Below are 15,615 nucleotides of genomic sequence, written 5' to 3'. Positions count from 1 at the left end.
GTTCCTTCCCAAGTCTTCCCCATTTCTGTTACATACCCCCATTTGCCCAGATAATCAGCTCTCAACCTGCGAGTGCCCCTTGATTACTCTCTTTCCTGTACCTCCCACATTTACTCTGTCAGCCAGTTCTGCTGTCACAATGCCCAGAACACCTCCCTTCTCACCTTTTCTGCTATCACCCTAGTCCAAGGTACCATTGTCTCCTGTGTAGTTCGTTGCCACAGCCTCCTAACTGGTCTTTCTGCTTTCGTTCTTGACACCCTCTCCTCCTGACCCCAGGGTCCATTCTTCACACAACAGCAAGAGTGATAAAACTTCTATGAGATCACCCCTTCCGTGTGTAGGATGCTTTGCGTAACACACTAAGCCCAAACTCCTTACACAGAGACCTGGCCCTTGCCTGCCCTGCCCCCCATCCTCCTCTCCAGCCCTCTCTCCTTTGCTCACTCTGTTTCCACCACATCGACCTACTTACTCTGCAACTGATGGGGTTCAAAGCAGGCTGCCTCCAAATATGCCACTTTGGTATATTGACTATTTTGAAATAAAGTTACTTTGGAAACAGCCGGTGCAAGAAGAAGGCTCTGATCTTCTTTTGTCCCCCCCAAAACAGGAAATAAATCTCCCATGGGAAGATATCCTACCTACAGCAGAAGGATAGGAGGCATCTTTATGGCCAGAGATAGGGAATTCAAGGCCAAGAAAGATGTAGAAACAAACAAATTTTGTTATGTCAGTAATCTACTGCTCCAAGCAAAAACCCCTCTGTTTTGTCAATTTTTCACACATTTTCTTTGTCTAAAAGGTATAAGAGCTGCCTACTTTGGTCACTTCTTTGAGCCTCATATCTTTGGAGTTCCTGTATGTGTGAAATTAAATTCAGTTGTTTTTCTCCGGTTGATGTTTTATGTCAATTTAATTGTTAGTAGTGTGTTTGCCCATCTCCTGCGCTCCAAAAGATGAGAACAGCAGGCTTCCTGCAAATTTCTTTTTCTTTTTTAAATTTTGTGCTCCCCTTACCTTTTTAGGTTTTGATTTTCTCTCTCTCTCTTTTTTAAAAAAATATTTATTTATTTATTTGGTTGCACCGGGCCTTAGTTGCGGCAGGCAAGCTTCTTAGTTGCAGCTTGCTGTCTCCTTAGTCACGGCAGGCGGGTTCCTTAGTTGTGGCATGCAAACTCTGAGTTGTGGCATGCATGTGGGATCTAGTCCCTTGACCAGGGATCGAACCTGGGCCCCCTGCATTGGGAGCATGGAATCTTAACCACTGTGCCACCAAGGAAGTCCCTTCCTGCTAATTTCTTATCTTAGGAAGTTGCATTGCTCTGGGGTATCAGAGCCCCTGAAGCACCAAACAAAGGGAAGCTCTCTCTCAGTGTCCAGTGAAGGACCCTAAGGACTCCTGCAGCTCTGGTGGTTTCTATTTCTCTATTTCCTACAAAACTGAAAAAGGACCTAAATAAGTTGTTGGTTAATGAATCATTAAACATAGTTTTTGATGATAGATGACTATGTGACTTTGGCAAGTAACTTAGAGGGATTTCAAAGAATTGAGTGGCATTAGTGTAATAAAATTCCCTTCATTCCCATCTACTTATTATTTATATGTACACGTTTCCCCAGCAGTTCCATTTAAGAAAACAAAATAAGAATAAGATCGATTTTGAGCCTTCATTCTAATTATGAGTAATATATAAATATATGAAATAATTTTAAAAAGCTTTATCTCATCAAGGTATATTGCTAATAAAAATCAACATTTGTAGTATGTTTATATATTTATGTTATTTTCATCAATTGTGTACTAACAATAATTGTAATGATGACTCAATCTAGACCAATTTTTAAAAAATTTAGCATCCTGTGGTTACTAAAAATGTAATAAAAAGTTTTGATCAATATATATTTTTGTTGATGCAAAGCAGTATCATAGGGTGATAAGTAAAATGCTTTTAAGTGTAACATATATTACATTAGTATACAATTTCATTGAGGATATGATTGGAAATATCCAGTTCAAGGAGAAAAAAGAATATTCTAAATTTTTAGAATTTGTTGAAGAATTTGAAGAATTTTTGAAGAATTCGTTCGCGTAATTTTTAGATGGATGATAGTGGGAAAGAGTCATTCTGGTATTGGGATTTTACTGGATATATTTACAAAATGATGTAATATTTAAAAATGTCTAATTTACAATATTCCAGAAATGAGAACATTTGCGATTAACTACTTAAAACGATGATGAGAAATGTTAGATTTTGACGTAAAACATGTATGTTGGCAGAGGGTGAGGTCACAATTTTTCAAAATTCTTTTAGGTGGCATTGATCCTGAAAACTTGGCCTCTGTGCACTGGTGCCGAATTGAATCTTGGAAACAGAGTTTTGGGTGAAGTAGAAAAGAAGAGCTTTATTGCTTTGCCAGGGAAAGGGGGACACAGCAGGCTTGTTTCCCTCAAAACTGTGTATGGAAACCCAGGGGAATTTGTTGAGGAGTTTTATAGCAATGGTTCAAGGGTGGGGTTGCTGATAAGATTAGGGTGTGTGCAGGGCCTGCACTCTTTTAATCTGGTCTCAGGTAATCTCTTGATGAACTTCTCTGGTTCCTTTAATCTGGCCTCAGGTGGTCTTCTCTGGAATGAAGAATGCTGGCATCTTCCATTTGTTGGGAGTTTTAGTTCTGTAAAGAGCTCAAAGATATTGTTATGTGTATCCCTTGAGGCGGATCTGGGACCCTGCCCCAAGACTGCACTATTTCTTTTCTTTTTTTTTTTTTTTTTTTTTTTTTTTGTGGTACGCGGGCCTCTCACTGTTGTGGCCTCTCCTGTTGTGGAGCACAGGCTCCGGACGCGCAGGCTCAGCGGCCACGGCTCACGGGCCCAGCCGCTCCGAGGCATGTGGGATCCTCCCGGACCGGGGCGCGAACCCGCGTCCCCTGCATCGGCAGGCGGACTCTCAACCACTGCGCCACCAGGGAAGCCCCTGTACTCTTATTTCTTGACTGCTCCTCTTTTGTCTCTGCATCCCCTCCCTTCCCTGATTAGCAACTGTTTGAATCTGCCCTTTGGAACTCAGGGAAGGTCATGGAGGCTGGAGTCTGTTCCCTACATAAAAGAAATGGGGGACATGGAAAGGCTTTGTGGCCTGGAGCCCCAAAAGGTTCTGCTTGGTTTCAGAATGTAAGCTAAAATATTGGAAGACTAACATTCCACAAGGTTTACGGCCCTGGAAGGCCTTTTGGGAAGGGAACTGGACTTGCTGCCCTGGCAGTGAGGTTCACAGTGGACGGAGCAGCAGGAGGACATTACCTATTTGGGACAAGGGTCTCACCCCCAAGGGTGGGAGGACAGTGAGGCTCACCTTCCAAGTTTGACCTCTCTTCCAGGTGTTCCTGATATATTTTACTTGTAAGCCAAACCACAGCACGTGTAGATGCTCCTGGATTCCACATCCTTCTGGTCCAAGGACTGATCCAAACCCAACCTTCACACGTAAACACTGTGGCCCCTTCTGGCCGGTGCTTCTTCAGGTTGACTTATAGCCTCAGGAACCTCAGGCAGTGGCTGGGACTCCCTTGGCCCACCTGATCCCTGGCGGATGAAGGATTTCATACGTTTTGTCTCCGAGGGCTGGTGGGATTGGGGTGCAAGTACTGGAGGTGAGGGGCTGGAGAGAAGGAGAAGCATTGGCCCTTTCATACAGCCTGTGGGGAAACTCAAGACTTGGAAGGGAGTGGCAGGCTCCATAGTTATTGCTTACTAAGGTCACAACTCACACCTTAGTTCCCAGAGGGTCCCACCTGCCCAGGACAACCCGGACCTCTCTGTCTCTAGCTGCCCCATTTGCCAGAAGGGAAACTATTCTCAGAGACAGTGATGTCCCTGACTAGAGAAGGTGGCCCAGGTCCCTGGCACCCTCCTCGCCCCTTCCAGTCCTACTTTTCCTGGTACACTTGCCGCATTTCATGGTTTTATGACCTGCTTTCAGAGAGGGATGTGAATTTTCATGATTCTTGTGTAAGCAAACAGCCATGCTTATACAAATAAGCAAAGCAGTCCTCCTGGACTTCCCAGGTAGAAAAATTGAATCACTTGGCTTGCTTCCAAACTGCCAATTTAGGAGGCAAGATGTGGGTGAGATGTGATAGGAGCCGGAAGAGGCTCCAACTGTGGTCCCACACCCCTGGGCGGGCATCTTACCAGTTCTTTAGGTCATCTTCACACCGGCGTCCAGTTGCATCAGATGGTTGTGGGTAGTTCAGCAAGGCTGTACTGGGGAGTGAGGAATGGGGTGGCGAGGAGGTCTGCGCAGAAGGCACATGGACTTACCCTTGCCCCTCTGACCAGGACGTTGTAGCAGCCACCCACTCCTAACCTGTCCTTCAGACAAGGTGTGCTCTCACACGCCATTGCATCATTTACCTTCCCCCACCTGCTTACTGCAGTCCAAGCTTGTGGGATGAGCCACACCCTAATCCTACTGTCTGCCTGACACAGAATCCAAGACATCCAGTCAAATTCAAAAGCGCTGACCTCTTGCTCTCCAAGTACCTGGATGGGATCTCCTTGAAAGCTGGTCAGAGCTGTGCTGGTGTGGTTGCAGACGAACTGACTTCCCAGCCCATTGGAGAGATGTCATACTTCTGGTTGTGTTTCCTGGGCTGGGTCAAGTGTGGGCATGGAGAGGGCACTGCCTCTCCTCACTTCAACCATCTGACCCTTTCCATTTAGAAACAGGCCATTTTTCTTTTCCAGGATAAGGCTACCCAGTGTAGAGAAAGGAGGGCTGTTCCCAGGGAAATAATTTGGCCCCAAACCAGGAATAGAACAGCTCTTGGAGGATCTATTTTAGTGTTTGGCTCAGGTCCAGGAATTGAAACACATTTCAAATTGAATATTTTAGTGCAAAAGATTAAAATGTATATATATGTAATTCATGAATATAGTCCTCTCGTAAAAAAAATTCAAACTTTATAAATAAAGCTAAAGTTCCTCTTGACGACCCCCTCCCAGCCCCATCCCACCACAAGTAACCACTATTTTCAGTCCAGTCCATATTCTTCCAGAACTCTCTGCTTGCCACGCTCTTAGAAGCGCACATGGCTATGCATTTTGGATGGGCCGTGTGTTTTTCTTTTATGTAAATGGTATCATTTTGTACTTATTGTTCTGCAGCTTGACTTTTTCTCACAGTGATTTGCCTGGATCTCTTTCCATTTCAGAGCTCTCTTTTTCTTTTTAATTTGCCGTTTTATTTAAACTTTTTCCCACCAAAGGACATTTAGGTTGTTTCCAGTTTATTTTGTTAAAACTTTTCCTAAACAATTCTAAAGTAAACCTCCTGACATTTGTTTCTTTAGGGAAGACACCAAATAGTGGAACAGTAAGTCACGTTAGAAATAAATAAATTAGACACTGTCAATTTTTTCTCCAAAATGGAGGTACGAATTTTCTCTCCCAGAGATGATTCGGAATCTGGCTTCCTCATGAGGTGAGATGCCTTCACACTTTTTCATTTTGGCTGCTGTGTCTTCCCTTTTGGGCCTGAGAGAGGTGGGTGGAATTGTATCACTGAAGCAAGGAAAGGGGATAGTATCACTGCTGGGGCTCCCAGGGGCACCTCTGCTTTCTCCCCAAAGCAGCTCCCTGCCTCCCAGGAATCCTATTACGTGTTGAGGATGGGTACCACTTGGATGCTTGCTCCTAACAGCCAACCCATTCTTTTGTACTTCAGTTAGGAAGCAGACCAAGCTGGGGGTGTGGCCCTGCTGGCTTTTAAAAAATTAGTACTATTTTATTTGAATACGTAATATAGTCACATGATTCAAGAATCAAACAATATGAAAAGTATTAAGAGAAATGTCTTGCTCCCACCCTTATCCTCTTGTATCTTATTCCCCAACCCCCCATGGCTACTTTTAAAATTTCTTACGTATCTTCCAGAATATTCGAAATCAGATAAAAGACATTGGAAAGGACTGCCTTATTTTCTTCTGCTGTTTGATACATAAAAGCTAGCACCCTATAAACACTACCTCCTGCTCTATTTATTTGTTTGGCTGCACCGCGCGGCATGCGAGATCTTAGTTCCCCGACCAGGGATTGAACCCATGCCCCCTGCAGTGGAAGGGCAGAGTCTTAACCACTGGACCACCAGGGAAGGCCCTCCTGTTCTTTTTGAGTTATCACAATACCTTGGAGAGGATTCCACTGTATGGATATCCCATAATTCATTTAACCAGTCTCCCATTGATAGACATTTGGGTTTTTCTCCATCTTTTGCTATTACAAGTGATACACAATGAATGATTTTGATCATGTGTCATTATTTCACACTTGTAGGATAAATCCCCAGAAGTGAAATTGCTGGGCTGTAGGGGATACGCATTTGTAATTTTCATAGTTATTATCAAATTTTCCTCTGTAGTTGTACCCATTTATACTCCTGCCTGTAATGTTCAAGAGCGGACGTTTCCATAATTCAAAAAGAGTCCTGTACCACAGTGTTCATTGCAGCACTATTTACAATAGCCAGGACATGGAGGCAACCTAAGTGTCCATCGACACATGAATGGATAAAGAAGATGTGGCACATATATACAGTGGAATATTACTCAGCCATAAAAAGAAATGAAATTGAGTTATTTGTAGTGAGGTGGATGGACCTAGAGTGTGTCATACAGGGTGCAGTAAGTCAGAAACGGTGCTTTGTGACCACCTAGAGGGTTGGGATAGGGAGGGTGGGAGGGAGACGCAAGAGGGAGGGGATATGGGGATATAAGTATACGTACAGCTGATTCACTTGGTTATACAGCAGAAAGTAACACACCACTGTAAAGCAATTCTACTCCAATAAAGATATTTTAAAAAAAGAAAAGAGTGGAGGTTTCACCACAGTCTTCCCAACAGGGCCTGATGTTAAACTTTTGATTTTTGCTAATCTGATAGGAGAACATTGGTATCTCAAGATGCTGGTAATTCAACTTTCTTATTATAAGTAATATCGAACATATCTTACTCTGTCCAAGATCAGATAGTATTTCCTTTTTCTGTGGACAGCCTGTTAATACACTGTTTTGTTACATTTCTGCCTGTTGTTTTGGTGGACTTTTGTTCTGATTTTTCTCTAAAGTTTTTTTTTTTTTTTTTTTTTTGGTGGTATGCGGGCCTCTCACTGTTGTGGCCTCTCCCGTTGCGGAGCACAGGCTCCGGACTTGCGGTACGCGGGCCTCTCACTGTTGTGGCCCCTCCCGTTGCGGAGCGCAGGCTCCGGACGCGCAGGCTCAGCGGCCACGGCTCACGGGCCCAGCCGCTCCGCGGCACGTGGGATCTTCCCGGACCGGGGCACGAACCCGCGTCCCCTGCCTCGGCAGGCGGACTCTCAACCACTGCGCCACCAGGGAAGCCCTTCTCTAATGTTTTGAGGGAACTCTTGATACAGTAAGCAAATTATCTCTTTGTCTGAGAACACAATTCTTCTTTTCCCTGGCTTGTTTTTGTGTTTTGATTTGGCTTCGGGTGACTTCTGCCGTCCTGAGAATTTACTCCTGGCCTCATTCCTTCTACACCTTCCATGCCTGTATTCATACTGGTCCCTCTACCTAGAGTACCCTTTCCCTTACTTTGTGTGGGGAACTCCTACTCATCCTGTTAGGCCTGATTGAAATGTCACCCTACTTGGCCCTCCGTCCCCCAGAGCAGATCTTGTCACCCCTCTTAGCTGCTCCTTTCATACTTTGTCTTGTCTACTTGTTACGCTGTCCTTTTTGTTTGTTTGTATATGTCTGCCTCTCCTATCTAACTGGGAACGCCTTACCTTTCTGGTTTCTGTACTCCCAGCCCCTCATACATAGCATTTGCTTAATACACGTTTGTTGGATAAATGAATAGAGAAATACTTGGCAGCTGTTACCACCCATGCTTACTCCCCATAATGTTTTAGTTGATCCTGTTTATCAGAGGAAGCTTGTGCACCAGATATACTTTTGATGAACAATAGAAACGAAAGGGAGAGGTATCAAGGCTGGTCTTTTATGGCCAGTGATGTTCCTAAGTATTTTGCATTCAGTGATGAGGAACGGGCTTCTGACTCCCCAAGGAGAATGCTCATGGCCCCATTTACCTTGACTCTTCTATGTCAGATCCAAGACAAGTCAATGACCACGTGGCAAAAAATTTGTTTTCAGTGAAATTTATTTCAAAATCATTGAACAATCTGATCACCCTTCCTCATTCATAAATATTCCTGTTTAAATGATCTGAGCTTAAATGTTTTCAGGCTTAGTGAAAGGACTTGATATAAAGATGGCACACTAGCCCAAATGAAATTGGTTCCATAGTTATCGAAGACTAGGATTTTTTTCACAGACTCTGCTGCTTCTTGGCCCCCTTGAATTAAATTAAATAGATTAACCCATCAATAAATAAATAAATAAATAGTTAAATGGTCGCTCATCGGAAGCTGTGTGCAAAGGACAGAGGATTTCTTTGAACCTAGCGTGCCATGGTTTCTCCCAGGCTGGCTTTGAGTGAGTGAAAGAGGTCAGAGAGGTCTGGCTCAGTGGATGGGGTCTGAGGACGGGCAGGGCGGGGGGAGAGTGGGGTTACTCCTGCTGGCTGCTGGGCAGGAGATCTCCTAGCGCGAATATACGGAGGGCAGTTGGGCATTGATTAGACAACAGTGAAGTTCAGGCTGCAGCCATGTTCTTCGATTCCCTTTCAGCCAGTAGGAATAACCCCACTCTACCCCACAAGTAGCCCTCAGGGTCATTCAGCCCATATGGACTCTGGGTACAGCTTCCTTTAGGGAGAGATGATTTCCATGGTGAAGTCAGTTATATCATGGCCGCCTTTGGAACGTCCTAGGAAGACGGGCTTTTCTTCTGCTTGAGAGGTGCTGATGTACCAGTTGGGGTACAGGGCAGACTCAAATTCAACTCTATTCTTGATTTCTGTCTTGTTGAAGACAAAGCGCTTTTCCATCTTCCACTTCGGGTAAGTTTTGGGGTCCACCTCCTGCAGCAAAACAGAAATACACATTTTCACGAGGGCAGGGACACGGACGCTCTACTCTGATCTGGACAAAGACGTTCTCTGGGTCGGCTGGAGAGAAAATGGATACGCAGGTCACAGGCCCAGGAGCCAGGCTCCTGAGTTATCTTTGAGACCCCAGGTTTCTGTGGGGTGACCGAAGGTGCCCCTTATCCTTTCCTGAAACTTAGCATCAAATGCTAGGGAGCATAACATAGGTGGGAATGTTTTTTCAGAAGTGAAAATTAGGTTAAAGCTCCTAGGCGTATCTGTTTCCAGGGACTTTGCTGTATTTTCCCTCGTGTCCCTGGCTAGAATGACTTCAGCTTGGAAATGAAGCTTTTGCTGGGAAAGCGGGTGAGGGGAGGTGTGATCTGGGGAGAGGGTTGGAAATGATGACAGGTGACAGGTCCCCTGAACAGATTAAGTTCCCACAGCGTCATCTATCAAGTGGAACAACCCTAACAATGTATAATCTATTGGGTGGTAACAATGTCAAGACACAAGAACGTCTACATAATGATTTAATTTTCTGTGGTGGGAGTGAAAGTGGCATGCATTTAACACTTACATTAAACTTATTTACATCTGTGCAAAATTATCAAGTAGCTCCGCTCCCAGAGGTAGTTGTCTTAGAAGAAAGTGATGGCTAGGGGTCCTTCAGAGGAGCCCGAGAAGGGCCTTCAGCCCCTGGTACCCACTCACCTCCAGCTGCAGGGTGGGCCTATCGCCTTTCATCACACAAGACAGGTATAGATTCTTTTCCTTGAGGCCTAAGGCCACAGGTATCTTGTCGTCACTTTCATCTCCTTGCACGAAGCTCATGCAGAAAACCACTGGGGAGAGGAAAGGGGGCTTATGGTTAGGGACACATAGCACTGCAGGGACTCTTACAATTTAGCGTCCCCTGCGGAAACCCACACCGAGGTTCCTATGGCTTAACAGACAGGGTAACGGGGCTTCTCACAGATCATAGCAGGTTCAGTTGGTTGAATCAGGTTTTTCCCCAAAGAAGGTCTAGGGGCTTCTCAGAGCCTCACCACAGTGGCAATGAAGAATCAGGGGGTCTGATTTTTAGAAACCGCAGAAAGTCATCTTGTCCCTGACGGGTGAGGCGTCCATCCACAAGAGCAGAGCAAATTTGATCAACGTGAAAAGCGAGAAAAGAGAGAAAGCTGGGTCCCGGAAAAACATCGGGCACGGACTTGTTTCAGGAATGTAGAGAAGGAAGTGGGAAGAACTTGGGAAAGGAGCTTAGCTGGGAAGAGTGGCTGCAAAGAGAGACATGCATTTTCATCTTGCTTAGTCATAGCTGTCTCACTTGGAGGCCCCAAGGTCACGCTCACAGTGCAATTCTAAAGAAACAGGGCTGTCTTGGCTTGGCTGACACCAGGAAGCTTTCCCCCAGTGATGCTTCTCTCCAAGGTCAGCAGCCTTGGAAGAAAACAGCCTGCTTCTTTCAGCTGCCCCCTTAACCGCACCCCTGCATACAGGATTCAGCCATGGTGGCAAAGTGCCAGGCAGTTTCCCACAACCCATGGGCCCCCCGGACTTGAGACAATTGCCAGTGACAGTAGAGAGATATAAGTTCCTGCTTGTCAGTAAGGTTTCCCTCTAAGGAACCATCTGGTATTGGGCAGGAAAGACGTTAGGGGTGAGGGGGCGGGGCTCGGAATGAGGTGGGGGAACAAACGATCGCCTCATCATTCTAGTTTCAACTCCAACAACAGGAAGAAAGAACCCACAGGCAGTTAGGTCCTGTCCATCAAATGACTCCTTTCTAAAAGAAGCACTGACATGGCACTACCATTGAATGACTTGACTGAACAGTGGTCCTGAGCGTGCTCGAGCCCCCTAATTCCTCAGAGTCACCTCTCTTGCTGAAAAATAAATGTGCCAAAGGGACTCGATCTGGTGTCATCGCTAGGACCCAAACAAAAACATATCCTTTATTATATGTTCTTTCACTGCGGTTGATCCTTTGCCTTAATCATCTACTCTGTTGAAAGTGTAGAGAATTAGCAAGCTACCAGGAGGCCAAGAAAAGAAGCAGGGTGTCCCCAGGTACCTTCTCGGTTCACATCCCGTGCGAGGAGGTGGAGAGCCTTCAGCACATACGGGCTAGCCAGCACCAGGGACTTTTGCTCTTTGTCCTGGAGTTTGCAGGTCAGCGAGTGCACACCCGCGTCGCACAGGAGATCATCGGTGTACGTTTCAAAGATGACAGGCTCTAAGGTGAGGAGCACAGACGTCGTTTAGATGGAAGCTGAGAAGGGCAGGCCTGATGTTGTGAAGCAGCAGAATTTGGTTTCTCGGAGGATATCTGAGCATGCACAGCCGAAGTTGGATTATAACACTGGTGGGGAGGAAGCTGGGGTGCATCAGAACACTGGGCCTGGCACCCTGAGATCTGGGTTCAAGACTCAGCTCTATTGCTGGCTGTGGATGAGCCACGGAGCTACTGATGTAAAATGGCAGTGGCAACAGAACTGGCCCAACGGGGCTATTCTGAGACGCACGGTAGATACATAAGGGAAAGGCCTCAGAATGATTGGGTGCTTTGCAAATATCAGTAGTTATCAAGGTCCTATTTTAAGAATAGCTTCAACAACTAAAAACGAGACTAGAACCATGACCAAATTGGATTTTATACAGTCGTGTCTTGAGATGTCACATTTGGGGTACCATTTTATGAGTGACTATAAATATATTCAGGAAAAGCTTCCATTCTTAAGATTAATAGCACTATTAGCCAGTTACACCATCCTTTCAGTAAAGAAGAATTCCTTAAAAAACCTTTTAAGTGCACAAATCAATCCGATGGAAGACAAGAAAAAAAAAAAAAAGAATAGTTTCAACTAAAGAGATGATTAATTGGGCTTCTAGGTGTCTCTGTTTGCCTCTCACTGCTGGGCCTTCTACTTTTAAAGGGTTTCGGCTTTAGGAAAGTTTAGTTGACTGTTGGGTTACGGCCTCTGAGAAGGAAATGACCAGCAATCTTGTGTCTGCCCTCAGCTCTCATTAGGCACCTTCTTCAAAGATGACTGAAAAGATGCCCCTCAGGTCATCATCCTGGAAGGCCTGTGAGCAGGGAACCCTCTTCAGCTTCTCCATGGCCACGATGACCGACACCACCTGCCTGAAGCTCTTGTCATGGAGCTGATGGCAGATTTGCAGTTGGATGCTCCCATCTCCCGTGGAGCTGAGGTCCAGGTGTTGGACGCAGCACTGTGGAGAGAATAAGGAAGTCAGCGTGGGAAGGTGCTTGTGCCAGAAAACTCCGGTTTTGACATGAGAGATGACGAAGGAGGGGGTAACAGAGCTTCTAAGGATAAACGTTCATCTCTCCGCAGCCCAGAGAGGTTAAGTGGTTTACCCAAGGGCACGTGGCAAGAGAGAGGCGGACCCAAAACTAAAACGTTGGCTTTCTGATGCCCTATATGGTATTCTTCTAGAATAAATCCCATTTCTACATTATCCCTTTTACACATGCTCCACCTCACCATAAACTTATACCTTCTTACGCTTTTGATATTTTTGTAAATCTAATGCACTGACACTCTGTAGTTAATTTTTCATGGCAATGATGATCATAATATTTTCAATACATCTACGCTCAATCAACAATTATTCTATACAAGTTTTTTTTTTTTTTCTCAAATGCTCTCTCATAAATAACCTGCCAAATACTTTAAAAGTGGTTACTATTCGTGAAATAGTTTCCCATTTCCACCTTATTCAGAGAACCTGTATAACTAACTGCATTAAGGCTTAACTGAGGTTACCCCCAAGGCAGGATAATAGTTTAAAAGCTTGAAGGACGGCTAAAGAGACATCTAACAGTGCAGAGGAAAGCTGAGTGCGAGATAAGTTCCTGCCCAGAGCAGAGGCCCCAGATGAGGGAGAGCCAGGCTCCTGGAAGAGACGGTGGAGGAGGGCCGGGCACAGAAGCTGCACCCCACCCAGGGCCGGAGAAAACCAGTTACGCTGGTTTTAAAACCTTTAAAGAAATGTGCTTTTAACAAGACTGAGACTGGATGAGGAGGCTGGAGGAGGCTGTCATGAACTAAAAAAGTAAGAGAGAAGTAGCTGCCTGCTAATCTGTACAACTGCATTAGCTGGGCTGATGGCTGGATACCCCGGGAAAGTTATCAGGCCTCTTACAGAAGAGAAGAGCCAGCTGGAACATCAGCCAGGCTCTCTGTAAAGATAAGAGTCGGAGAAATACTCCTCTGCTGGGATAGACTTAGCTCCTGTTGACAATATTTCAGAACTGAAGGTTGCGGGATGCTAGGGTCTCTGACGTCATCCAGCTCATGAGCCTTATTTTTCAGATGAGGGTCAGAGGGGTAAAATGACTTGACCAAGATCCACTGGCAAGTGACTAATTTTCTTGCCACTCCCAACTAAACTTTTTCTGTACATCATCTATGCCCTGTTATTATTAAGCTCCACCCCAGGGAGCAAATAACAACTCCACCCTTAAAGGATGCAGACATGTTCATTCTCAAGATCATCTTCTCTGGGTCCCAGAGTGTGCCTTAAGTGATTAATGTAGTTTCATCACTCTTAGGGCGAAAAGCCTCTTCTAAAAGGAGAACCAAATTTGCGTTGGAGCCTGGACCGTCTTCCTAACATGAGACAGCGAACACTATCTCCTCTGTAATTCCCCCTCACCCTCTGCAAGCATGGCCACCATCACCTAAGCCTCAGTGAGCCACTGCGGTGGCGTGGGAGCTGTGTAGTGGCCAGCCTGCGTCTGTCTCACTGGAAGAGGAGAAAATCGTTCGAACACAAAATCCCATAGGAACAAGGTGGACCCCTTTCCTTGAGTCTTTCCCATGTCAGAGCCCCTTCATGTGTTGGGAGCTAAGCCCATGGACTCACCTTCATCTGTTTGGGGCCGTCAGCCTCAAATAACAGGTCATTCTCGTCACTGTAATAAAAACAGAGAGATTGTTCAATTATGTCTCCTAGACAAGATTCTTTTTCCTTCCCTGCAAACAATCTTCACCGTGAATAGGAAACTGCAAGCAGCATGTTCCTTAGGGCTGCCTGAAGCTGCCAGGTTCCGTGGTGATATGCAATGGAAAAGCCAATGAGGCAGGGCAGGTACCCCCGTTGCTCTCTGTTGGCTGCTGAGACCTAACTTCCAGCCCAGCTAAAATCTGAGCTTTCCGTCTCACTTAAGCCAAATGTGGCAAGGGATCCCCTGTATTGTCCACGTGGCATCTTTCCTTCCTGTTTGCCCTCTGCAGGCAGTCCCTGCAGCAACATCTAGATGGCCTATGGGTGCCAAGGCCGGACCTATAGTGGGAAATCAGTCTTTAAACCAGGTTTGCCTTGGAACCCTGCTTGCCACTGAAAGAGGCAGTTTGGCGGGGCAAATCTGGTCTTCAAGAACAGATGACACACTCCACTCTTGAGAGGGGAGCCCTGTACACATTACTGGTATCCATTTTCCCACTGACCTGTAGTAAGCCATCACTTCGTTGGCGGGTTCAGGTACCATTGCCATGGCTGCTTCAGAAACCTGTGTAAAGAGGAGAAAATGAGTGACCGTTTGCCACGCCAGTCCCCACGAGGGCTGCCTTCACACGTGAATTGCCCTCAGCATCTAGTACCTGACAGGCGTGCAAAGAAGCAATCTTTGAATACATAAGTGAATGCATGAAAGAGTCGTCCTTTGGGTCCAGAGTAAAGCATTTGCTAAATCAAGCCCAAACCAGGAGTGGATTTATTAGGAGACCTGGGGCAGAGGTTTGATGCTGAGCTCTCAGACACCAGCTGCGAGATAAGCAGTATTAATCCGCAATATTTTGCAAGTTATGGCATTATAGTACACCTGGCATTTGTGCAAAAAGCCCAGCCCTGAGGCCGAGAGAGAAAGAGGGAGGGAGATGGGGAGGGAGGGAGAGAGGGAGAGAGAGTGAGAGAGAGAGAGAGAGAGAGAGAGAGAGAGAGAGAGAGAGAGAGAGAGAGAGAGAGCCTCCCTTAGGACCTAGTCATAAGGAAGAATTAAAGTGGTACCTGGGCAACGAAGGCTGCCTGGAGAGAATAGAATCCCTGAGTGGCCTGTTGTGCCTCCAAGAGGTATGCTGTCTGCCAGTTTCTCCCTCACTATTTTATGGCCTTCAAAAGCAGAAGTCAGGAGCTGAGAAATTTCCCGTTTGGTTAACTGATTTCACAACCAAGTTAAAAAAAAAAAAAAAGAAGATGGATGGGAATTTCTGGGAGAGGGTAAACTGAAATAATTCTCTAATCCTTGGAAGGGCAAGTGGTAGCAAACTGTGACACATATTTGCAAATGTGTCATCATGCAAATATATGTTGTTTTTTCTGACAACTCTTGTGCAGTTGATGTCAATCAAAAATACTGGGTTTTCCTAGGTTAGAAGGACATTTTAATTTAGGATCTCTGGGGTAAAGTGGAAGGCACGCAGAGAGACACACACACAAATGCTCCCTCACTCTTTGCACATAAGTTTAGGAGCCTTCCCACTTGGAGATGGATAAATGGGCCTAAAGAAGTAACAGTAACCCTGCCAGCTCTGCACCCAGCTTGCTGTTTTCTACCTTGGGAGCTC

The 15,615-nt window shown here is 45.6% G+C and overlaps 1 protein-coding gene across 1 annotated transcript; it reads right to left on the bottom strand.

The window, feature by feature from the left end:
- Window positions 1-8,224: 8,224 nt before the first annotated feature.
- IL1B (interleukin 1 beta) lies at window positions 8,225-15,093 on the bottom strand. The gene is made up of 7 exons (XM_007120409.3): window positions 15,059-15,093; window positions 14,500-14,561; window positions 13,916-13,964; window positions 12,058-12,256; window positions 11,097-11,258; window positions 9,734-9,864; window positions 8,225-9,013 (listed from the first exon to the last, which is right to left on the bottom strand). The coding sequence occupies exons 2-7, from the start codon at window positions 14,544-14,546 to the stop codon at window positions 8,801-8,803; spliced, it is 801 nt and encodes a 266-aa protein (XP_007120471.1). The 5' UTR covers window positions 14,547-14,561; window positions 15,059-15,093; the 3' UTR covers window positions 8,225-8,800.
- Window positions 15,094-15,615: the final 522 nt, after the last annotated feature.

This window comes from Physeter macrocephalus, chromosome 12 (genome assembly GCF_002837175.3).
Source record: "Physeter macrocephalus isolate SW-GA chromosome 12, ASM283717v5, whole genome shotgun sequence".
Taxonomy (NCBI): Eukaryota; Metazoa; Chordata; class Mammalia; order Artiodactyla; family Physeteridae; genus Physeter; species Physeter macrocephalus.
The sequence above is the reverse complement of the archived record's forward strand: the minus strand, read 5'-3'. Positions and strand labels throughout refer to the sequence as shown.

What these genes read in the sequence shown, in the direction of transcription:
- IL1B (XM_007120409.3), bottom strand. Translation starts at nt 14,546, where the DNA reads ATGGCAATGGTACCTGAACCCGCCAACGAAGTGATGGCTTACTACAG. An exon ending in ACGGCCCCAAACAGATGAAG is followed by an intron (nt 12,257 to 13,915) that starts GTGAGTCCATGG and finishes TTCTCTCCACAG; the next exon opens with TGCTGCGTCCAACACCTGGA. An exon ending in TTCAGTCATCTTTGAAGAAG is followed by an intron (nt 11,259 to 12,057) that starts GTGCCTAATGAG and finishes TCCTCACCTTAG; the next exon opens with AGCCTGTCATCTTTGAAACG.